General features: G+C 41.8%; 1 protein-coding gene across 3 annotated transcripts in view; it reads left to right on the forward strand.

The window, feature by feature from the left end:
* Positions 1–25,232, forward strand: part of CEP78 (centrosomal protein 78) — a 1,514,071-nt gene that overhangs the window by 1,067,068 nt on the left and 421,771 nt on the right. For all 3 annotated transcript variants that reach the window (XM_044060872.1, XM_044060873.1, XM_044060875.1), the window contains one exon: positions 23,691–23,837. In XM_044060872.1, the coding sequence (XP_043916807.1) occupies positions 23,691–23,837 (147 nt within the window). The remainder of the gene's footprint in view (positions 1–23,690; positions 23,838–25,232) is intronic.

A 25,232-nucleotide genomic window follows, 5' to 3' on the forward strand; every position in this document is an offset into this window, starting at 1 on the left:
TAGTTGTTGATTTGGTTTTAATATGGTATTGTGACTGGCTATGAATTTACTCTTGCTAGATGGTTTTTGCTTCAAGTACTTTCCTGTCCATCGCTGTGGAAGTGAAAAAACCTGAGCACCCACATCTGTGGCAGCTGAAGGTTTCCCTGTCAGGATATGCTCAGTCAATCAGCTGTCACAGGAAGAGGGAGGAAGGGGATTCTGAGCTTTTGAAAGCTGTCCAGAACTGGGTTACCTTTGCAGATAGCCCAAAATGCCACTGAGGCAGTGAGGAATTCATACATCTACTGTTACATGTAAGTAGGACTTATGCAGTTGTACTACTCTATTAGAGCCTTAGTTTCTATGATGGCACACTGGAAAGGAATAGACGAAGTATTCTAGAGGCAGCAACTTTGTCATCCATCCATATATTTACAAAGCACTACAAGCTGGATTCTTTTCCCAGGTCCAAATCTGGCTTTGCTAGGACCATTCTCAAGGGTCTCCGGGACCTTTGTCATTTTCTTCATCTAAGTTGGATAAGCCATGGTAGTCTACCCATAGTATACTGCAGCAGCGAGAATGATGAACAAAGTACACTTGTGTAACTTGCACTTACCTATAACAGTAGATGTTCTTCACTGCTTCAGGAGCTTTTACCCACAATCTCCCTTCTTGTACATGTTTTGTTGTGGGATATATATAGCTGTTTCAAGTTATTTTTATATTTATATATATTTGTTTATGGTTGTTCAGGAAAAGTTCCCTGTTCTCTTTGGAGGGGCAAGAAAGTCCAGAAGATTTTTAGTCACTCTGTATAGCTTCTTCCAAAATGGGTGCAGTCTATAAATAGCCAGAGTGATAAGTGTGAGAGGGGTTGAAAGCTTTTGGAAGCTGGCTGGTTGTTGTATCCTTGGCAGGATACAACCCATAGGCTACTGCAATAGTGAAGAATTTGAACATCTTCTGTTATATAGTTAAGTGCATCTTGCAGAGTTATACTTTTCTCTTCTCTAACTTATAAACTGTAATGTCATGTGTAGTTTCATATCTTCTATAACGTCAGGTTCTGTATTCACATTTGTTCCATATTATATAAATGCTGACCCCTTAACGTACTTGTAGTGCATGGACCACCATGATTAGGCTCTGAAATCTGTGAAAAGGCAAGCTTGTTAAGCCCCTTTCTGACATCAGAAAGGTATTTAAGAAGCTTTTGTTAAGCAACCCTCAGTGCTGTTGAGCACTAGTCTCAGGCTAATGCATGAACAGTGTTCTATGACCACAACGGAAGAGTGTCTGGAAGCTGTTAACCACTTCATCTAACCTTTTTTTTTTAAGTAATAATGAAGTGTTTAACAGTCTGAATTAAATGGTTAAGAGCTTCCTGCCACTTTTCTTTGGTGATTGCTTGACTTCCTGTTGAAGTGTGGGAACTTGCAATGCCAAATTCCAAAACACTAAAAAAAAATTAAATAAATAAATACAGAAGTGTGAATATCAAACATCACTCTTCTCCACTGCACCCCTCTCCATGAACTTATGGGTATTATGTCTGAATCAGCATACCATGCAGAAGAAGTAGTATTTTGATAAATGACAGCCTCCATCTTAGTATATGCAAGTCCGGAATGGTCATTCAGTTTCCTCATTCTGGGTATCTGCATTCTGAGTCACAAGTTTCCAAATGGTTATTGGCTGGAGCACCATCATTTCAAATGGTTAATGACAGCTATCTGTGTTGGCAGTAGTAGGTGTGTTGCAGCTTTCCAAGCTGTGAAACACTTAGCACTACTACTACATTTTTTCTGACTTTTGTAGTACATGGGAGCAGGTAAAGAATTATGATGGTCTCTCCAGTCATGAGCTGTGTTGTATGCCCTCAACAGGGATGTCAAAATTCACTTTTTGAGCTTTGCTATTGAGGTGAATTTCTTAGCTTCCATGTCTTGATTACATAATATCCCAGTTACAATTGCAAATATGATTCCAGTTGTAATCCTGTCTGTTTAGACCTTAGAAATATTCATTATGTCATCACAGCTCTCAAGAAAATGAAGATTTTTGTAACTTTTATTTTGAGCAGCCTATAATTTTATGTACTGCATGGCACATCATGATTACTCTCAAAAATTACGAAATGTAGATACAACCTACTTGCCCCTGGAAGGGTTTGAGCTAGTAGCAGACCCTCTTTTGTTTAGCTGGTGTCCGTAATAGCAGTCATTTAATGTTGATTGGAATTCCTCTTTTTCAGTGAGAGCAGTCAGGTCTGAAGTAAAATTCCCATGAAAAATAGTTATCTTGAGGATAAAAGCTTAAATGAATTAAGTAAACACAGAAGCCTAGTATTCTTTTTCAGATTGTTCTTTATTTGAGTGCTGTTTTACAAACAAGTGACTGTAGCAGCTGGTATTTATTGCAAACATGTAGGGGTATGTTCATCAGTTGGCTGTCCACATAGGTGTTTCCCTTTTGGAGGAGGACCCAAGAGGTTATCCCTCTGAGTAACCATAGTCCATCTTTTAAGTCATTTTGTGAGAGTTTCATTTGAAAAAAATGTTTGGCGCAAAAAAAACCCCATAACTGTTAACAGGTTTAAAACACTAATACCTGTTCTTGTACCAAACCTACATAAAGTGCAAAGTACAAACTTAAACCTAGAAGTAATGGAAATGCAAATTCATATAAGGATAACAAGTTTGAAAATAAATATGAATCTTTATTAATGCTTTCACTGTAAAATTTCATCAGAGCTGCTCTTTACTTAACCTAAAGCTGAAGGATAATCTAAATGACTCCTAGCAGAAGTTCAAGAAAATGTTGTCCTTTGTATGAAGCTAAAGAGTGTGGGTTAGCGTGGGGAGGTGTTGGCTGTCTTGTCTGAGGTGGACCCCAGGTAACAGAAAATAAGCAGATTTACTGAGTCAGAAAAACATTAGCTGCAAATGGAATTTGATTGTAATAACAAGAAGGCAGTGCAGGCCGAGAACCTTAATAAAACAACAATGAATAACTTCTTGTGGGGCGAAGTGCTGTGTGCCAAGCCAAATAACAGTCCATGCGGTAACTAGAGGAACAGCTTGTCCGACGCCTTGGGGAAGGACCTGATGTCAGAGGCCAGTAAAATGCTATTAAGTACATTGATGTAGCTGGATTCTATTATATAAAGTTTAAAGTCACACAAAAAAAAAAAATAAAAAATTAATCTAAACCAGCACCAACACTAGGCTCTAAAACCAGCCATCTTATATTAAGAGTTTTTTTTTTCTGCACTCTTGTGGCAGAAGTATACTGATCTAAACTCATCTGAGTTTGGGATTGCTGGGGAAGACTTATTTTATGTGTTCCTGATTATTAGTTAGCTGTATGCTTGTTCATTTCTGCTGATATTTAAGCCTTGCTTTTGCATAGGTTTTCTCTCATCTAATCAGGGCTTCTGTTTGCATGGCGACTGTTCCAGAGTTTCTGCTATTTCCTAAACCATCCACTGCTGAATCTACAGAAATAAGTATTTCAGCTTTATTTGCCTTTTGTTCAGTGTGATCTATTTATTTACTGTGAAATTGCTGACTTTTTTTTTGCTGCATTTCTGCATTTCCAGAGCTGTACTGTTGCTTTAATTTCCAGGTTACATTGTAGCTAATAGATTCAGGAGTGCATCTGAACTGTGTGTTGCTTACACTTGGGCACTAAAACCAGCCATCTTACTGCAGCCCTCCATGAAGAGCTCAGCTCCCCCCAACAGCCTTCCACTCAGTTTATTTCTAACTCTGAGGTTGCAAACCTTAGGAAAAAATGAAATATACCATACTGAAATTACATGAAAACTGAGCTGTGCACTGTATATTTGGGGCGTAGTACAAAATAGCAACATTTTGATGCTGTATTGTGAGAACTAGAATAATTTAGTAGTGGGGGTTAAAAACAGTAATATTTTGCTACTTATAATAGCGTCTTTTAAATGTGCAATATTACTTAGACCTCTGTTTTCACAGGTTAGTAAGCTATTGACATATTTTACATAAAATACAAATAGTATACTTGAAAGTAACTGAAATATGCAAGTTGTGTGGATGTTGACAGCATTTTCCTTCTGTAATTGTATTTTTGGATTTCCATCCCATTGTGTGTTGTGTCTTATTTGTTTTGAATATCCATAGTTCATGATTATGAAGTAGACCCTTTGGAATGCTATGTGCTGAAGATAACTATGAGCCCAGGTCTAATCCCTACAGTATTCCATTGTTTATATGTTTATACTCCACTCTTATGTTCTCAATGTTATGCCCAACTGTTTTTCTAACAGTCAGTTGTAGCCTAGTACATATGGCCAGCCATACACAATAGGCCAAATGGGCGGCCAGCTAGGATGCTTACTCTCACTACTCTGGTAGGAATGCTTTTCCTGTATTTATTTATTTTAAAAAGAAACATTTTTTTTTATTATTAAAAAGATGACTATAAAAAATATATAAAATAAATACCAGAAAAGCACCCACACCAGAGCAGCACCCAAGGAAGTCCTGTAGATTTGGCCATTTGATTTGTTGGCCTTCTGCTCATCCCACCCATGATCTACCAGGACAGTTAATGGGGTAGAAGGAATAAGAAACCAACAAAGTTAATTCTGTAGGAAATATCTTGTATCTAGTATGAAAAGAAGGCTTGGTAACGGCATAAGAAAAGTTATTTTTTTTTAAATACTGTTAGTGGCAGATAATTAGATATATTGGATGGCTGGTTTCTGGCTAGTCCTAGATCTTAGCTATCCCTGATTTTGCAGAATGTGCCTGATTTTGTCTAATTCCCTATCCCTCATAATTTGTTTGATTTCCTGGTAAGTCAATGAGGACTGCATTCAGTCAAAAATGACAGACATTAGATTTCCATACCTCTTATTCCTCATAAAATGTTTGCTGATGCAAAATATGTTCCACTAAGTGAATTCAAGTACCATAAAACATTGGCTTGTCTGTGGGGGAGTATGACTTAGTGGCTGCTCTTTGATTCCGACTTTGCAGGATTACTAGAATTTTTGTGAAGGAAGTTGAAATACTTTAATATGTGGCCAATGTATCTATGGAACAAAGCTGAAGTACAGTACATGGCTGTTTTTATCTATAACTGCTGGGTAGGGTGAGAGCTGTCTGCAGAAGGCTGACCTTGTTGTTTTTCTCAGGGACTGATTCCTGAAGACTAACTTCAGTGTAAAGCCCATGTATAAACCAGACTTACAGAGGAGTATGTCACTTACACTAGGAACAAGTGTTTTGGAATCTAACTCTCTGTTTAAGCAGTAACTATATGGCTTTGTAGGGTTAATGTGCATTTACAGGATTACTGTCATTTATAGGAAGCAGTCTGGAATATTTTAATGTGTGGCTACTGTTTTCATGGAACAAAGCTGAACTACAAATAATGGCTAAGATTTTCAGCTATAGCAGCTGGAGTATCTTCCTTTAAAAAAATAACTGACTCCCTTGTTTTCTGAAATTAAACCATCACTGTCTCCCTTTGCAGGACTAACAGGCATCTGTTGGATTACTGTACTTCTTGTGAAGTACCTTGCAGTACTTTAATGCATGGCTAATATTTCCATGAGACAAAGCTGAAATACAAGGTTATAATTTTTAGCTATACCAGCTGGGTGGGAGCTCTCTGTAAAAAGTAACTGACACTCTAGCTATTTTATTAATTTACACAGTTGCTGTCTTGCTTTGCAGGGTGATTGTGCATTTGCAGGTTTGCTGTGACTTATGCAAAGCAGCTTGGAATACTCTAATTTGTGGATACCATGGAACAAAGCTGAGATACAATACATGGCAGTCATTTTTCAGTGTAACTGCCAGGTTGAGGTGTGAGCTCTCTGTATCAAGTAACTGATCCTCTTGTTGTTTTCTCAGTTTTAACAGACACTGTCTGGCTTTATAGGACTAGTGTGCATGTGTAGCATTAGCATGGTTTGTGTGAAGTAACAAGATTCTTTAATGTGTGGCTGTTATTTGCATGGAAATCCTCAGTTGAAATACCATACACATCCTTAATTTTTATCACAGTTGTCTGAAGTGCATACAGAAGTAGCTGTAACTGCTGGGTCAGTGTTGGAGCTGGTTGTTGAAAGTAACTGATCCTTTTATTGTTTGCCAAGTTTAAACAGTCACCATCTGGTTTGGCAGAGCTAGTATACATTTGTGTGAAGTAAGGCAATGTAGGTGTGATTGCTGGGGCTGTCATTAAAGGAAAGTGACTAGCTGTCTGCTGTTGCTTGCTGTTTATTTTGGCTTTGTAGAAGTAGTGAGAAATATGTGAAACAACTTGTAATACTTTAGTCTGAGGCAACTCTTTATGTGGAGCAAAGGTGAATTACATCATATGACCACATTCTTAACACAATTAGATGCCTGAACTATACACACAAATGCTATATTTACTATGTAGAAGTGGAGATGGAAATTAATATGGTTTCTGTTATTTAAAGTCAGTATATGTATTTTCTGTGTTTTCAGGCTTTTGTTTTCAGGTCTATAAGTTTCAGGCTTATGTTAATTCAGTCATATGAACGGGAACTATATATATATATATATATATATATGTATGTATATATATATATATATATATATATGTATATGTATGTGTGTGTATATATATATATGTATATATATATATATATATATATATATATATATATATATATATATATATATAGATTATATATATATATATATATATATATATATATATATATATATATATATATATATATACATACACACACACACACACACACACACACACACACACATACACACACTGCCACCTTTAGTGCCTTCATCTAATGTGTGTTAGGGAGTGAAACCCTGCACTGATGGAGAGTTCTTATTGGTCTTGAAACAGGTCACAGCGACAATGCATAATATCAGTGTTTTCCCGGGTAAGAAGTGCTTGTAGGGAGTGGAGTTTGTTCTTAAAGATCCTGTTGTTGGACAACAATACTTTTATGTTATCCTGATTCTATTTTGTTATGTTGATAGCTTTGGAAGACTGACATTGCCTAAAAAAGCACTCTGGAGGTGCTCATGTTTTTAGCCCATATATGAAAGCCTTAAAAACACTTGTTCTCCGATTCATTAGACTGGATAATGACCCAGAACTCCTCAGCATCCAACTTATATTAGCAAAACCCCTTATCATATCTTAGCTAATTATAGGCCCCCATGTCCCCTTGGCTAGTACTGCCTAGCTAACTAGTATGGAGTCCCTGTGTATTAAGCCAAACACCATTCTCCTCATAGACTTCAACTACCCTTCCATAAACTGGAATACTTAAACTTCCTCAAACATATATATCCAGACATTTCTGGACTTTATCAGTACAAATTCCATAGACCAGTTAGCCTGAACCCTAACTAGGAGGCAATAAAATCCTGGACTCTGTCCTTATGAATATGGGGCAGTGTTTCTCCCCTTTAATTTAACCCCTTATCTAGTCAAATCTAGCCACAAGTCAGTCACATTCACCGTAGGGCTGAAGCCTGGGCCATCTTTCAGTACCTCAGTATTCAGAGACTGTGCAAGGGCTAAATTACTAAAACTAAATGGTAACCTGACTAAATTCAAAAGCCCCTTCTATTTGACGAGCCCACTGCTTATACAGAATCCTTCATTGACAAATTCTTTGGGCATATATACATCTCTCCCCTCAGAAATAAATACAGTGCCAAATTCAAAAATAAATTGCTGTGCTGGAACCCAAATATAAACAGGTTCTATAATAAAAGAACAAAACTCATTGCACACAGAAAATAAATCTGTCAATATGCCAAAACACTTTTGCTAAACTAAACAAAAAACTCCAGACCCTGATCAAATTAACCAAAGTTAGAAATGAGGTAAAAATAGTGACCCAGGCAAAGAATAATTACCAAGCCTGCTTTAATTTTGTTAAAAATCTCAAGAGACAATGCCCAGCACTCAGCAGAACTAATAGTAAATGATATAACATACTCAGACATAGAGGACATAGTCAATGTACTAGTGGAAAAAATTTATCTCACATTTCACATCCTGTTCCACCTCCACTATTCTCAGATCGGATCTACCTCACTTTGTCAAAATCCCATATTATTGATTCTCACTTTGTCGACACTCAAAATATATAACCCCCTCTTCATCAGAGTAGTGGAACAATGAAGATCTTCACAGGGTAAGTAACCACTTACCCCAAAAAGAAACAAATCCCAAATCATACCATCCCTAACCTACCCAGGTGGGGGGGGCTTTGCTCACCATGCTCCCCTCCAACTAAATGTACCAACTCTGAGATCACACTACAGTTGGGAAAAGGGCAAAGTTCACCATCTCACACAACAGGTTACTTTCCTATGAAGATCTTCATTGTTCCACTGCTTCAATGAAGTGGAAGTTCGATATTTTGAGTGTCAAAAAAGTGATATTCGATAATATGGGATTTCGACAAAGTCAGGTAGACTCCTCAGATTTTATATTCACACGTACACTCCCCAAATCTCCAAAGAAAAGGTTCTCAAGGCACTAAGTCTAAGTCTAAGAATACTACATCTGTGGGGCAAGATAACATAGCAAGCTATCTACTGGTCAACCTGAAATATGGTGTACCAGATCGCCTACAGAAGATGTTCAGTATCAGCCTCAAAACAGGTGTTGTGCCTGATGAATGGAGGACAGCAGTAGTCATTCCCTTGGAGAAATGTGGGGCTGCAATAGACCCAAGTAACTATAGATCCATACACCTGACTAGTCTCTTCTGTTATGCTATGGAAGGAACATTATGGAATTAATAAATAAGGATATAGGTAATCTACAGACTCTTGACCCAACCCAATTCAAATTTGTCAAAGGTGGTCCTGCCCCCTTAACTTGGTCAACTTCTTCAAAAAAGTTGCTGAAGTAATAGATGAGGGCAAAATAGTACACACTATATATTTATACCTCGCAAAGGCATTTAACGTCATCCTAGACACAGATGGCCCTATGTAACTAATTAGATAGCAAATTGGCTCACACATAGAACCTAGGACATTAGAGTAAGCATCTCTACCTCCTCCTAAAGACCTGTCCATAGCAGTGTACCCCAGGGTTCATTCCTTTGGCCAGTCCTCTTTGGCATTTACTTCTCTGAGGTCGTAGCTAATGCTAAAGGTTTGTGGCTGACCCAGTTTCCAGATGACAGCAAACTTGGTGCCATCATAAGCTCTCCATATGACATCAAGATCCTCCAAGAGAGCCTGTCCCATCCAGATGACTGATGTGAAAACCATGGACTAAATCTAAATGCCAAGAAGTGTATAATCTCATTTTTAGGCATGCATGAGTCACGTTGTAACTATCCCATTGACAACACACCATTGAAAATTGATCTCTTAGTTAGCGATCTAGGAATTTATGTCGACAATGAACTGCCCTTTGATCCTCACATATCCACTGTTGTAAGAAAGTCCTTTTTCATCACTTAGATTATATCTAAAGATCTGATGTTGTCCTTTTCATTCTTCCTCAACATATGGTTTACAGATCCATCTCCGCAATATATTTCAGACTTACGGTTCCAACTCTCGAACTCCTCCCTCTACCCATAATGCCTCAGCTAGCTTGCAATACCCCAAATCTCATTTGTCGCCATCTTGCACGGATCCGGATCATCTCCCAGAAGCCCTTTTTCAATCATAAAAACATTTGTGAGTAGTTTATTTAAAATATCTTATCCTAAGACTTTCTCTACACCCTCCTTCTTCCTCAATTATCTAGTTTTGTTCAAATTTTATATACATTAGCCCTTTTCAACGCCTTTCTTTTTTTCTGCCTTTTTAGGTATCCTTGTTGGTACCAGTTTTATTTACTTTCTACTTCATTTCTATCCTTTTTACGATACTACTCCTACCATCGTTGATAGTTTGCTGTGAAAAAAAAAAATCTATCTTTCCTTCCCTTTTTTCCAGTAGTTAGTAGCTATGCCTGAGAAGCCATCAGGTTTTAAAAAATGCACTTCCTGTAGGTACAAAATTCCAAATTCTCATGTCCACAGGGAGTGCATTTATTGCCTAGGATCAGTAGACCCCAATAGTAATTGTACTATCTGTGCTTAGTTTAATTCTAGGGCAGTTGCAGATAGGAGGAACAAAGCTGGTCCTTAAGGGATTGCTACCCCCTTCTTCCTCCTTAGGGACTTTAACATCCAATAAGCATTCTAAAGCTCCATCAGAATCTAGAAAAAGACCCCCTCCTTGATATCTGAAGACTCCTTCTACTGGTGTAACTTCGAAACCTTCTCAGAAGACTTGAGGATCTTCGGATCCTATTTCCACAGATCCAGAAAGGAAACCTTCAGATCCTAAATCATCATATCTGATTATTGTGCCAAGTGAATCTCCAAAACAGCTTTTGGATTTGAAAACCGTGGATCTGACCACTGCTGTTTCAAAGTCTTCTAGAAATCGCTCACCACATTCATGGTTGATCCAGTATCTCCTCTGCTCCTTTCCCCCTTTCTTCAAACCACACCACGGAAGCACTCTAGGCCACAGTCCACTACCTCATCTGTTAGGCCCTCCAGAAGTCTTCCTGAGGCCAAAGTGGATAGGATGATGAGGAATTCCTCAGAGCTCAGATTCAGATGAAGGTAATTCTGGTTCGATCTCCCATCAGATCCATGAGCCTTCCTTCCACTTCCCATATAGTAATATCTCCTTCTCCGATCCATCCCAGAGTTTCGAAGCCCTCATATTTGAGTGTCCCGAGAGAGTCAGTGCTGGAGCTGAAGGCAGTTAGGTCTATGACTCCAACACTTTCCCTGACTGGTTCTGCTCCTGTCCCCTCAGATTAGTATGAGTCCTGGACCCAAGCATCGGCGACGGATCTGGGAACCAGGATCTACTCTGATGGTCTCCAAACAGCACAAAAGGTAATGTAAAGTGCTTTTTGTCTGGTCGATTCACCAGACTTCCTCAGACAAAATCATACAATACAAGCACCAAGTTACCTCTGGGTGTGTTCATATCCAAACTTTCATTGGATTCAGTGCCTCTGGGTGTGTTCTTATCCAATCTACTCCAATGGTGCCTAAGCTGTCCTTGCCCCTTGGAGCCTCTGTACTAGATGGCTTGGGTCTGACTCCCTCCTTGAGGCACAGATCAGGAAATGTTCGAGGCTTGGCTGCTTCAGAAGTTTTGGCTCCAGTGCATCCAGTCATGGCTCCTCTCAGTCCATATGCCATCAAGGTAGGGGAGAGGGGTTTCTCTTGTTCAAGAGATCACACACCTCTTTATTCCTTGGATCCATCTCCTATTCCCCCAGCAGGTCTGAAGGTCTGAGCTCTGATCTCATAAGACCTACTCCACAGGGACAGCTGGTGCCAACTAACATCTAGACGGTTTGCTTAGAGGAGTTTCCCCTCTCTTTGGATACCTCCCCAGAGTATACCACTGAGGAGGTACCCTGCAAGAGAATGTGCAAAATGAAGCACATAGATTGACATATGAAATCTCTCACAGAGGATAATGACTTCAAAGGAGAAGGGTCCCTCAGATCTCTACCAGATAACGTCTCATTTGGAGATATTCTAGAGATTCTTAAGCAGAAATGTTGATGGTCCTCCGATACTCCCTACCCAGAGGAGTCAGTATTTATGGAAGCTTTTAGTCTCTTGCTGGGCATAGTAGGCACAGGACTCTGTCAAACCAATTCCCCATTGCCAGACAGTACTTAGGCACCACCAAAGGACAGACCCCCATTGGAGTAAAGGAGTCCCTGTTGATGCTATGGTTGTGATGACAGACACAAAAAAGGAACTAGCTGGGCAGAGTTGTTCTGTCCATCCCACTAATAGGGTGTCAAGGGCTTTGGATAGATTTGGGAAGTACATATTTGATTCAGTGACCTTTGCCTTGAGGTCTCTGAATTATTTAGTGCACTTTACAAGGCCGCAGAAGATTTGACCAAGGAGCTCTCCAAATCCCTCCTGGAGTCCATGTCTGTGGAGGAATATAAAAGGTCATCCTCACAACTGGCCACTCTGTTATCCATTTTCAGTGCATCCATGTTACAGAGGGTATCTCATGGGCCGCCAGTTCAGGCATTGCCATACAGAGATATGCCTGGATGCGGCTATGTAACTTTGCAGAGCCTTTCAAGAATTTTTTCATCAATGCTCTTTTTGATGAAAATCCTTGTTTGGCCCTTCTGTTAAAGAAATGCTCTCCCGCAGTGAACAGGAGAGGAAAGACCCTGTCTGCCATAGGGATTTGCTTTTCTACCCCTCAATGATCTTTTTCCCAGAATCAAAGAGGAGGCATAAAAATGTGGTTCCAGAAATCCCAGTTTTCTTTCCAGGACCCACACAGGGGCAACTCCTTCAGTGGCAGAGGGGGGGAGTTCAAATTTAAGATGCCATCCTTGTGGCAGAGGAGACTTGCAGAATCAGGGTTTCCATGATTCCCTTCCAGAGACCCTTTCAGTGCTCCTGAAGGGTTGCCAACTGCTCACTTCTGGAGGCTGTCAGGGGGATGCTTGTCCCTATACCCAGATGCCTGGGCTCTTATAACAAAAGATTATTGTGTGCTAAAAACAATATCCAGAGGTTATTTCATGCTATTTTCAGATTTCCCCAGCTAAAAGAAGGCTTCCCCCTGTCCCACCCAGTCAGAGAGAAGATGCAGTTCAAGAGAGTCAAAAGCTGCTGGACAAAAGATTCATTCAGTAGGGCTTACTAGACCAAAGATGATTCAGAACTTACTCAAGATTCTTTTTTAGTTCCAAGAGGACATGAGATCAGTTTTGGATCTAATTAGTCTGAACCAGTCTGTGAAGAAGTCAAAGTTTTGAATGGTCATGTCTCAGTCCAGCCTTCCTTTTTTGCACAAGAACTATTGGATGTGCTCAGTCAGTCTTTCGGACACAAACTGTCACATCAGTATGAACAGATGCTCTTGAAGATGTCTGGCTTTCGGTTGGGAGCCAACCACTATCAGTTCAGAGCCCTGCCCTTTGGTCTCACCACAGCCCCCTAGGGTGTTTACCAAGTATATGGCACTGGTAACATCTCACCTGAAACTGATGAGATTCTAACTGTTTCCATATTTAGATGATTGGCTTCTCACTGTCCCAACCAGATGTCTCTTAGAACAGTCCCGGGACTGTTTGCTCCAACTTTGTCAAACACTAGGTATTACAGTCAACATCTCCAAATCCAAACTACAACCAGTACAGAGCCTGGAGTTTATTGGTGCCCAGTTGAACACCATACGTCAGATTGCTGCTCTGCCTGCATATCATATAGATACAATCAAGATTCAGGTACAACAAATCCTTGTTCACCCTGCTCCTACATCCAGACGTGTCCCTCAGGCTCTAGGTTCGATGGTAGCAGCCATAGTGTTAGTGCCTGTGGAACATCTCTATATGCGTGTTCTCCAATGGACTTTAGCTGTTCAGTGGTCTGTTCTGCAACATCCTCTATCTTTCCCAGTCATGCTTACTCAGGTATGCAGAAATCATATTTGTTGGTGGGTCTAGTTAGATGACATTTACTTCGGCCATCCATTAATTCTTTCTCCTCCAGTGGCCACAGTGACCACGGATGCCTCCCAGTTGGGGTGGGGGGCATTTTTTGGGATGGACAGTCCAAGGCATATGGTCATCCCCCCCAAGAGACAAATTTGCACGTCAGTGTCCTGGAGATGAGCGCAGTCCTATTAGCGTTGCAGGCATTTCAAGATGTATCCCTCTGGGGACTATTGTGATCCAAACCAACTACATGTCTGTGGTCTGGTACATCAACAAACAGGGGAGCCCAATCTTACCCTTTCTGTCAAGCATCTGTGAGAGTGTGGCAGTGGAAGATCTTCTCCAACCGCTTTCTAGTAGCAATGCAAATTTCAGAGAAATCCAACGTACTAGAGTACAAACTCAACAAGTCCATTTTGTTACCTCACAATTGGTCCCTCACTCAGTCAGTGGTGAAGAAGATTTTCCATCATTGTGACCAATCTTGCTGCAATTTCTTTGCATCTTCCCACAACAAGTGCAGCATGTTTTTTGCACTAACCCCCCTTCAAGGGGAGTCACCAAGAGGTGCTCAAGCCCACATTTGGCCCTCCAGTCTACTTTATCCCTATCCACCATTATCTCTGATTCTGAAATTCTTACATAAAGCACATAGGTTATAGAGCTCAATTAACCTCATTGCCCCTTTTTGGCCTCAACAGGTGTGGTTCTCCTTCCTTTGGTTTAACCTTCGATGTGAGAGTGTTCAATCTCGCCTTTGTTCTTACACATGGGTTCGGAGCCGATCCTCGGCTCCGTGCCGGCCGACTGCAAGCTCTGCATCGAGAAGAAGCTCGAGGACATCCAATACCCACAATCCCCCTCTGCCTTTACCTCAGATCTAGTTTGCCGCTGCTGCATACGCATCGCTGGAGACTAGCTCGAGGCTTTACAGATAAGATTTTTATCTATTCTGTTTAAATTTCAAAAATTTTCTTTCAATCTAGTTACTTAAAGTATAAGAGTTAGGTGTGTGAGTGGATTAGGAATTCTCGGTACCTTAGAATAAGTTTAACTTAGTTAACTTTCGGGTATAGAGTTTTTCGGGGCCTACCACCCCTACTTGGACACTTGTGACTAGAAACTTGTAGTCTTGCTTTTTAAGCAGTTACCACCGGATTTGACACTTTTGACTAGAAACTTGTTGTAGTCTTGCTTTTTAAGCTATTATCAAACGGACTTTTTATTACCGGATTTGACACTGTTACTGGATTTGGCTTTACTGGACTGGACTGTCTCTTTCATTTGTCAGTATGTCTGAGAAAATAAAATCTGGCTTCAAACGTTGTCAGTGTGGCCAAAAGATGTCGGTCACAGACAACCACAGTTCCTGTGTCTACTGTCTTGGCCCTCTCCACTTACAAGAGGACTGCTCTATTTGTCACTCTTTTAGTGGGAGGGTCATGACAGATAGGCGCAGGAAACTGATGGATAGAGGATTGTTGAAACCCTCTTTCCAGGAGGCTCTGGATGCTTCAGACCAGGCATCCAAGTCTTTGAAGGGGTCGAAGGCGTCGGAGCCAAAGTCATCGGCTCCGAGCTCTTCGGGTCTAGTTAGATCACCGGTTCCACAGACTTCGGGGCCGAGTGTTCAACTGTTGGCAGTTTCCGAGCCTCGAGTCTTGGAACCGGTGGCGGAGCTCCCTCCACCGACTCTGTTGAGGTCGGCTCCGTCTTCGATCCCTTCGACTCGTTCTTCTAGGCCCCTTTCCGACACCGACGTGGACCGTGTGGTGCAGAAACTGATGGAGCATACGGCCCTGTCCAAGCTTATCTCGGTCTCCTCTCAGTTGATGTCGAGACTTGAAGGCCTGCCACTATCTCCATCTGTTCCTCCTCCGAGACCTGTCCAGTCTTCGGAGCCGGAAGAAGCTGAACTGATGATTGTGGAGCCCTCGGTGCCAGAACCGTCCTTTTCTCGGTCGGCACCGTTTACCTCTACTCCATCCGATCCGGTACCGGAGTCTCTGGGCCGAAGATCCGTCCTTGGTTCCGGGACCGAGAGTCGGACCGATATTTCGGTTCCGACGCTCCCTCTCGGGGCCTCGGCACGGATCGATTCGGTTCCGTCCTCGGGGTCGGTGCCTTCGGCTCCTGTTTCGGGGATTCTTCCCATTTCTTCGGAACCGGGGGATACCTCGACTCGGGACCTGGGAGCCTTCGACCTCATGAGGAAGGTGTTGTCTACCCAGACAACCACATCAGCAGGTACAGCTTCTCCTCCCCACAAAGGACCGTTATCCTCCTCTGCACCCACGGCCACGTCCAAGCGTCGGGCACCAGTGTCTCAGCCACCCCTGGAGGGTGCCCCCTCTTCCTCGGAGGCTTCTTCGGATGCTCCCCACGAAGAAGTTCCTAGGAAAAGACTGTGTAAGAGGAGACACTTGGATTCTCCACAAGAATCCTTGACATCTGATACTGATTTAGATGAGTCAGAAGGGTCCCCTAAGTCACCTACAGAGGATGTCTCTTTTTCTGACATCTTGGAGATCCTAAAACAGAGAGGTGACTGGCAAGCCCTCCCCCCTTCTGAGGATGAGTCAGTTTTGCTGAAGGCATTTGGTGCCCGTCCTTCCTCCTCCTGGGTCACTCCGCCCTTTGATGAGTTAATGGAATTAATTGCTCGAAGGCGTGGGAGACTCCTGACAGTGGAACCAGTCCCTAGGAAGCCAAATAAGTACATTACGGCACCACAGGACAAAGCGTACCTCACCAAAGGAGTTCCAGTAGACGCCATGGTGGTGGCAGCGCCACGAAAAGGAGATGTCGGAGTCTTCCTCATCTGTCCATCCGCCTAACAAAGATTCTAGGACCATGGACAGATACGGAAGCGCATTTTCAGTTCAGCGGCTTTCTATGCGTTCCCTGAACTATTTGACTCATTTTACACGTTTACATAGGGATCTAGTCAAAGAGTTGGGAGATACCCTCCAGGGTGCTACAGATGCCGCTGTCTCAGAGAAAGTTACAGCGCATCTCAACACCCTTACGTCCATTGTGAACTTCGTCCATGAGGCTGATATCCTATGCAGCCGAAGGATCGAGTAGGGCAGCGGCTTCAGCGATTGCTCTTCGTAGGCAATCCTGGATGCGCTTATGTTCATTTGCGGAAGCCTTCAAGTCTTCCTTTACTAACGCCCCATTTGACGGAGCCACACTTTTGGCCCTAAAGTAAAGGAGACCCTTACCGGTGTGAACAGGAGGGAAAGACTCTGTCTGCTGTCGGAGTCCGTTTTTCCACCCCTTCCAGACCGTACCCCAAAGGGCAACGTGGTGGGAAAATGTGGTTTCGAAAACCCCAAGGATCTTTCCCAAACACACAGGGTGATGCCCCTCTAGAGGCAGAGGGGGCAGAGGTGGAAGACGCCGCCCTGGCGGCAGAGGGGTCCATAAAACCAAGGTGACAGGGATAACCTCCCTGGCAAACCTTTTCAGCACTCCTGAGAGGAGGCCCGACTGTCCTGCTCTGGAGGCAGTCGGGGGTCGCTTAGCTTTATACCCTCAGGCCTGGCAAAACCTTTCTTCAGACAATTGGGTAAAAAGCGTTGTTACCAGAGGTTACAGAATCCCATTTCTATCCACCCCCATTCCAAAAAGAAAACTCCCAGATGTGCCACCCCATCTGCGAGAGCCAGCAGCTACAGAAATTTCAAAGCTGCTAGAAAAAAGAGTCATCCAACCAGTCCCAGCGGACCAAATAGGATTCGGAACTTACTCAAGGTTCTTTTTAGTTCCAAAGAAAACAGGGGACTGGAGGCCAATTCTGGACCTAAGCCATCTCAACACCTTTGTCAAGAAGGAAAAGTTCCGAATGGTCACGCTTCAATCGATCCTTCCATTCTTACAGAAGGACGACTGGATGTGCTTTCGATAGATCTGAAGGACGATACTACCACATCAAAATGGCCAGGGCGTCCAGGGATCATTTGCGCTTCCGGCTGGGAGCCAGTCACTATCAGTTTCGAGCCCTGCCCTTTGGTCTGACCACAGCACCCAGGGTCTTCACCAAATGCATGGCAGTGGTAGCGTCTCATCTGAGGCGCCTAGGATTCCAGGTGTTTCCGTATCTGGACGACTGGCTCCTGTCTGCCACCACCAGGCGTCAACTGATACAAGCCAGGGATTACACCCTACAACTTTGTACACACCTTGGCGTTTCAGTAAATTTCGAAAAATCGTTGCTACAGCCATCACAGCATATCTTATTCATAGGAGCGGAATTAGATACGCGTCAGTTGGTTCTAAAACTTCCTACAGAAAGAATAGTAGCACTTCAATTCAACATTTCCCTTCTTCTGTCGTCCAGAAAGTCCCCAGCAAAAATTGTTCTGAAAGTTTTGGGTCTCATGGCAGCTTCTCTCATTGCGATACCATTGGGAAGACTGCACATGAGAGTGCTACAATGGCTTCTGTTTGCACAATGGTCATTCCAACAACTTCCACTGACTCACAAAATATTGATAACGAAAACATGCAAATCACATCTAATGTGGTGGTTACAGACTTGCAACCTATCCAGCGGAAGACCATTTGTGCTACCCGCACCGTCAGCGACGATAACCACGGACGCTTCCCTGATAGGGTGGGGGGGCATCTTTCAGGGACAGACAGTCCAAGGCGAATGGATCAATCTGGAGTACAATCTGCACATCAATGTTCTGGAGTTGAGGGCAGTGTTTTTGGCGTTGCAACACTTTGCTCCCCTTCTTCCTCCAGGGACCATTGCAGTTCAGACAGACAACATGTCCGTAGTCTGGTACATAAACAAGCAAGGGGGAACCAGGTCTTACCAACTATGCAGAGAGGCCATGAGAATTTGGCAATGGACAGAGTCCACCGGTCGCTTTCTGATCGCAATGCACATCCCGGGGTCATCCAACGTCATAGCCGACAGGCTGAGCAGGGCAATACTATTGCCTCACGAGTGGTCCCTCAAACAGTCAGTTGCGAGAAGGATTTTTCACAAATGGGGCCAGCCTACCTGCGATCTGTTTGCGTCTCCAATGAACGCCAAATGCAGGAGCTACTTTGCCCTATTACCCTCCAGGGAAGTCCCCAGGGACGCTGGTGCACGATTGGCCCCCGGGTCTCCTATATGCTTTTCCTCCATTTCCTGATTGCAAAGTTTCTACAGAAAGCAAACAACCTTCAGAGGACTATTATTCTCATTGCTCCGTTCTGGCCTCGTCAAATTTGGTTCCCCTTTCTATTGCATCACCGCATTCGGGGACCTTGGATGCTGGACCCAGAGCCAGATCTACTGACTCACTCGTCAGGAGTTCCTCACCCATCTCTAGAATCTCTCCATCTAGCAGCTTGGCTGCTCCGCTTCCCTTTCTAGCCAGGTCGGTTCCCCTTACTTCGGCGGTTCAAGATATTTTAGTAGCTTCTCATAAAGTTTCCACTACTAAGACTTACACCAGTAAGTGGAAACATTTTGTCTTCTGGTGAGTCACATCAGTTGGACCCTGTTACAGCTCCGTTGAACAAGGTTTTAGAATTCTTGACTGAATTATTTCATGAAGGAGCTTCCCCGGCTACTTTAAGAGTACAGTTAGCTGCCATTTCTAACTATCATGTAGAAGAAAGTGGTGCGTCTATTATGGCTCACAGACTTTGTAAAGCCTTTTTAAAAGGTTCTTTTCACATCAGACCACCAGTCAGAAGTCCGACATCTCCGTGGAATTTAAACTTATTGCTTTCTAAATTGATGTTACCACCCTTTGAACCAGCTTCAAGTTGCACTTTGAAATTTTTGTCATGGAAAACATTATTTCTAGTGGCCATTACATCTGCTAGACGGGTGTCTGAGCTTCAGGCCCTATCGGTCAAACATCCTTATTTAATTTTTCATTCTGACAGAGTATCCCTACGCACTAATCCATCTTTTCTTCCCAAAGTTTGTTCTTCTAGTAATATTAATCAGTCCATCGAATTACCCACCTTCTTTAAAGACCACTCTAATAAATTGGAGTATATGTTGCACAAACTAGACGTCCATAGACAACTCAGATTTTATTTGGATAGAACGAAAGATCACAGGATATCTGATCAACTATTTGTAGCTTTTGCTGATAGCAGAAAGGGTCTTGCAGTTACGAAACGAACTCTTTCTAAGTGGCTAACTGACTGTATCATTTATGTTTATGAAGCTTCTGACCAAACATTAGCAGCAAAACCCAGAGGACATTCTACCAGATCAGTTTCTACATCTTTGGCTCACGCAGCTCGCTTACCTTTAGACACTATTTGTGCGGCTGCTACTTGGGCTAAACCACATACATTTATCTCTCATTACAAAGTGGACAGGGTTTCCAGGGATAGGGCAACCTTTGGTTCCACTGTGCTCAAGAACGTTCTCCCTGGAGTTCCTCAGGATCATGGAGCTAGGGACGCTACCCATGTGTAAGAACAAAGGCGAGATTGAACACTCTCACATAAAGAAGTTATGTCCTTACCATAACGTTCCATGTGGAGTGTTCATCTCGCCTTGGTTATTACACTCCCACCCTTCCCACCCTCAGGAAGAACGTTCAATTTGGTGCCTGGTCTGGAGTATTCTCCTTCTGCTGTTGCAGTATTAGTGTTACTATCATACTCTTGGTATGTTGTATATATGTACTTTTATGTATATAGTTGGCATGTGTGAGTGCTTTATGTCTGGTTTGCTTGCAAACTAGATCTGAGGTAAAGGCAGAGGGGGATTGTGGGTATTGGATGTCCTCGAGCTTCTTCTCGATGCAGAGCTTGCAGTCGGCACGGAGCCGAGGATCGGCTCCGAACCCATGTGTAATAACCAAGGCGAGATGAACACTCCACATGGAACGTTATGGTAAGGACATAACTTCTTTTTATCCGCCATGGATACTTGACCCCAGTCCACACCTTCTCTCACATCCATCAAGGATAAAACATCTCAGCATTCTGAGCCTCAAACTAACCACATGGTTTCTCCAGTTCCTATAGAAGCTAGGCAGCCCAGGCTTTCCTCGCCCATTAGATATGTATTTTTATCTTCCCAGAAAGCTTCTGCAAGGAAATTCTACAAGAATGAATGGGAACTATGCTCAGTTTGGGCTCTTAGTAAAGAAATTGATCCCTAAGCTGCTCCTGTTTCTTCAGTTCTAGAATTCTTAACTTCTGTTTTTCAAGAAGGTGCTAGTTTTTCCACATTCAGAGTTGAGTTGGCAGGAGAAAAAGCTTCTTCTAAATTGTGCAAGGCCTTTCTAAAAGGCACCTTCTTATTTAGGCCTCCAGTGAAAGGTCCATCTCCATGGGATTTGACAATAGTGCTTCAGGGGTTGACGCAGCAAACATTTGAACCTTCAGTTAAAATGATTTAAAAATTGTCTTAGAAAACACCATTCCTAGTAGCAAATACTTCTGCAAGAAGAATTTCTGAACTCCAGGCTCTGTCTTCCAAATCCCCTTACATTGTTTTTTCACAAAGACAGAGTTACTTTACAAACCAAGCCATCTTTCTTATCAAAATTAGTGTCTGAATCCAATATTAGTCAAACAATTCATCTGCCTATCTTCTTCCTTAGTTTTTCAAATAAGGGCGAGTACATGTTGCATCTTTTAGATGTACATAGATAACAGTTATCTACACATGACTAAGGATCTAAAAAAAATGACCAGTTTGCTTCTTTCTCACCGAACAGAACGGGATCACCTGTATCTAAAGTTACCTTGGCAAAGTGGATTACTGATTGTATTTATTTTGTATATACTCAACAAGGCCTGTCACTATCAAAGCCTCCTAAGGCTCATTCAACTAGGACCATGGCCACTTCTTATGCCTTTTGGTCTAGAAGTTTTGTTGATGACATTTGCGCAGCAGCTACCTTGTCTAATGCTCATACTTTTGTTACTCATTATTACAAACTAGATTTGACTTCTAGAAGCAGAGCATTTCTCTGGAATATCCTTACATGAGGGCCACCCAAGATTCTGTGGACTCTGTTCCATATGTTGAGGAAGAATGAAAGGACAATATCGGGTATTAAAGATATGTATTCACCATAACTATTCATCTGTGTTGTCCATTTTCATTCTTCCTTAACTCCTCACCCTCCCTCACCCCTTCTTGTTGTCTTCTGGAATGATCTCATAGACCTTTTGGAACCTTTTAGCTCCAGGTTTGAGCTCTGGCTTACTGTTACTTTCCTTCTTCCTACTCTGTCTTAGAATATGTAAGGCAGCAAACTCAATCTGAGGTATTGTAGACTAGCTGAGGTATTATGGGTAGAGGGAGGAGCTCAAGAGTTGGATCTTTAAGTCTGAGATATGCGGCCGAGCAGATCCAAGGTTGGATCCATAACCCATATGTTGAGGAAGAATGAACATGGACAACACAGGTGCATAAGTTTAATTTATTGCTTCAAAATCCAGGAGTATAATACTTTGCACTCATTAGGCCGGTCATCGAGTATAATATGCTTTTCAGTATGTACCTATCCAAACACTTGCCACAACTGGAATTGTCCACAGCATTATCTCAAAAAAAAAAAAAAAAAAAAAAAAGTCAAGGACCTTAATCGTTTACACTATGCGGATTATTTCAAAGGCTTGTCCCTCTTGTCAGCATCATACTGGCTACTGAGAGGTGACTTCTATGGAACTATCTTCTACTCCACATAAAGCAAAGTACTTCTCGTACTCTACTTAAATGTAATTCGAATTAATGTATGGGTAACCACAAACTGACGTCCTGTTGAGCACCCCTGTCCCTCATGGATAGGGAAACCTATTAATGTCCTAACATGGCTTTATTCTGCCCATTTCTAAGTTATTTTTAAGCAAAATGTAAGGGCTAAATTGTACTGCAAGGCCAAGCTTATTAAGATCCTCACAGATCAGTAGCCTAGTAAGAACCTATGAACCTGTTGTTGTGCTAATCACATAAACACCAGTTACAGCTCAGCAGCTACCCAATGTGACAAACTGGAAATTAGCAGGAGCTGACCAATCACATATTTTTTGAAGTGTTGTGGCTAGTAGGGAACACAGTAATTAGATAAAAAAGGACAAGAAGGTATTAACCACTCAGAAACCCAAGATAAAAATCCACCCTCCAAATAAAAAAAAAAAACACTAAGTCTATGAAGTGCTTGACAAGAAAAAATGGCAAAGGGCCCATCATCTAGAGCTATTGCAGTGACAGACTTGGGGGGGGGGTAGTGCCAGGGGGAGTGGGAGTTTGAAAGATCAAGAGGAGTCAGAAGTATAGAACAGGGGTAGACAGTAACCTGAAAAACAAAACAACAGTGGGAGATAAAACTGGCCAGCTTGGAGCTAAACCAAATTGTTAGTATCTTGTGGCCAGTGGTATTTCAGAAACACGTGATTTTTCATCTCCTGCTTATTTCCCATTCATTACAGTAGGCATCTACTGTACTTTCATTGGTATTTTAAGCAACTAGCACTGCAATTTTATAATTTCACTTGCTCACCACTGTTTGATAGTATTGGTCTGTTTTTAAATAAACCCAGGTTAAATTGTATTGCTGTGGTAAACAGTGCAACAGTTCATTTTTAAACCTTCAGGCATTGTTTGCTAAATGGCCTGATGAAGCTGATCCTAATAGAGAAGAGTACTTGCCAATCACTATTTTTTTTTTTTTACAACAATGCATAGCTTGTGCTCTTAAAACTGTTCCTCAACTCATTATTTTTGGATATTTCTTTTTTTTTCTTCAGCTTTAGTGCAGTCATGTTTGTCTTGATATTTGTTAGTACAGCATACTAGTACTTAAGTGTGAACTTTGTAAACTCAGGCTTTTGGAACAGAGCTTTAGACCACATCTGTAACAAACATTAGTATTTGTGTGTGTGTGTGTGTGTGTGTGTGTGTGTGTGTGTGTGTGTGTGTGTGTGTATATATATATATATATATATATATATATATATATATTGCAGAGTACTAGATGCAGTTTGTTTGTGTTGTCAAACCTTTGTTTAGCTATGATTGATTCGACTAAAGAATAAGAATGGCTCAAAGGCTGTAAAACCCCTGGTGATGGAAGTTTGAATAAGTCTTAAAAAGTTCAATTTATTCTAAAGCAAGTGTTAATCCAAGTACATATTTTATTTATTTATTTATATATTTATTTTCTTGTGTTGTCTAGTCTCATAGTCCTGTGAAAGTGACGTTTGAGAGTGCTTCATCCTGTGAAACAGAAGATCAGAGTAGTTTTGGGGACTCTATGGAACCAAGTCTTAGAGTGGAAGAGTTGTCAGAGCAAATAAACCTAAAACAGTATAAGCGACTGAAGGTAAATGGAGAAATGCAGTTTTTCTTTGTTTATATTAAGTTATGATCACCTTTGACAAAATCTTGCATATGCCCATATGAAAAATGTTTCATATTAATTTCTTGGTCCTGTAGAATAAGGAATGTTAACATAATTTCCAGATATACCTAATCAAGATGTGTACTAACCATCTATAAGGACACTTCACTGAGAATGGCAGATATGCCACTTTTTTAATGTTTTAAGTTCAACACTGTGGTTAGTTGGTTCTGAACTTTTTTCTTTTCAGGTCCACAGAGGTTGATGATCATTAAACCATGTTTTAGAGCTTAGTGTAATACTTAACTGGAGAGTCCACGTTATCTGCTTCTTATAAATTTCTACCATAATTTTAAAAGTCGCTTTACTTTGATTTTTCTGTACTGAGAAAGATTATCAGGGGGATTCAGTAAAACCTACACAGTCATTTTTCATCCTGTGTGTGTCATGGCACAATACGCACATTGCAGCAGAAACATTTGGATTTAGTAAGCGCCGTGTAGCAGTGTGCACCACCACTCCAACAAGGTAAACTCCATGGCATGCTAATTACAGCATAAGCAGCTGAATTCCATGTTAATTAACCAAACCAACATGGTTTAGGTATTCAACAAGCTGTAAAGCATCTTTGTAGACTCCATGCTTGTTTTTCAAGTGGATTCCAAAACCTTTGGAATACAGACATGGGAAGGAGTCCATGGACAGAATGTTAGGAGGTGCTGCTACTTTAATTCATTTGTATGTGCTAAAGCCAGTGCTGCTCCTGCTAATAGGCCTAGAGTGAGAAAGAGAAGAATGTTCAGGCCCCGTTTAACTTTTTACAACCTACATAATGTGGAAATTGTAGAGTGCTGCAGGGTGGACAGGAACACACTACATGAACTCTGTGACCTCTGTCATCCTCAACTTAGAGACAGAGCCAACTGAGGGGTACCCATTCCAGTAGAGGTAAAAGTATGTCTTTAGCCCTTAGAATTTTAGCTACAGGTACCTTTCAGAGACCAACAAGAGACATGCTGGGGGTATCACAGGCATCAGCATCAAGTATCCTCCACCAATTCCTGAATGCTATGCTCCAACATGTCAGTGGCCATTTATATTTTCCCTGTAGTTTTGAGGACAGGGCCAGAAATATGTAGTTCTACCATGTAGCACACTACCCCTGAAGTACTGGGTGCCTAGATTGCACACATGTAGAAATTAAGGAACCACCCGGGAAACAGGGAAGGCTATACATTAACACAGAGGGCTACCACTCTATCAACTACCAAGTTGTGTGTAATACCAAGGGAATAATATTGAATGTTTGTGCTGGCATCCCTGGCAGTTATCACTACTCACATATCTGGCATACCTCCCAGCTGTACCAGATGTTTG

This window comes from Protopterus annectens, chromosome 2.part0, assembly GCF_019279795.1.
Source record: "Protopterus annectens isolate FY-2018-M chromosome 2.part0, PAN1.0, whole genome shotgun sequence".
Classification (NCBI taxonomy): domain Eukaryota; kingdom Metazoa; phylum Chordata; order Ceratodontiformes; family Protopteridae; genus Protopterus; species Protopterus annectens.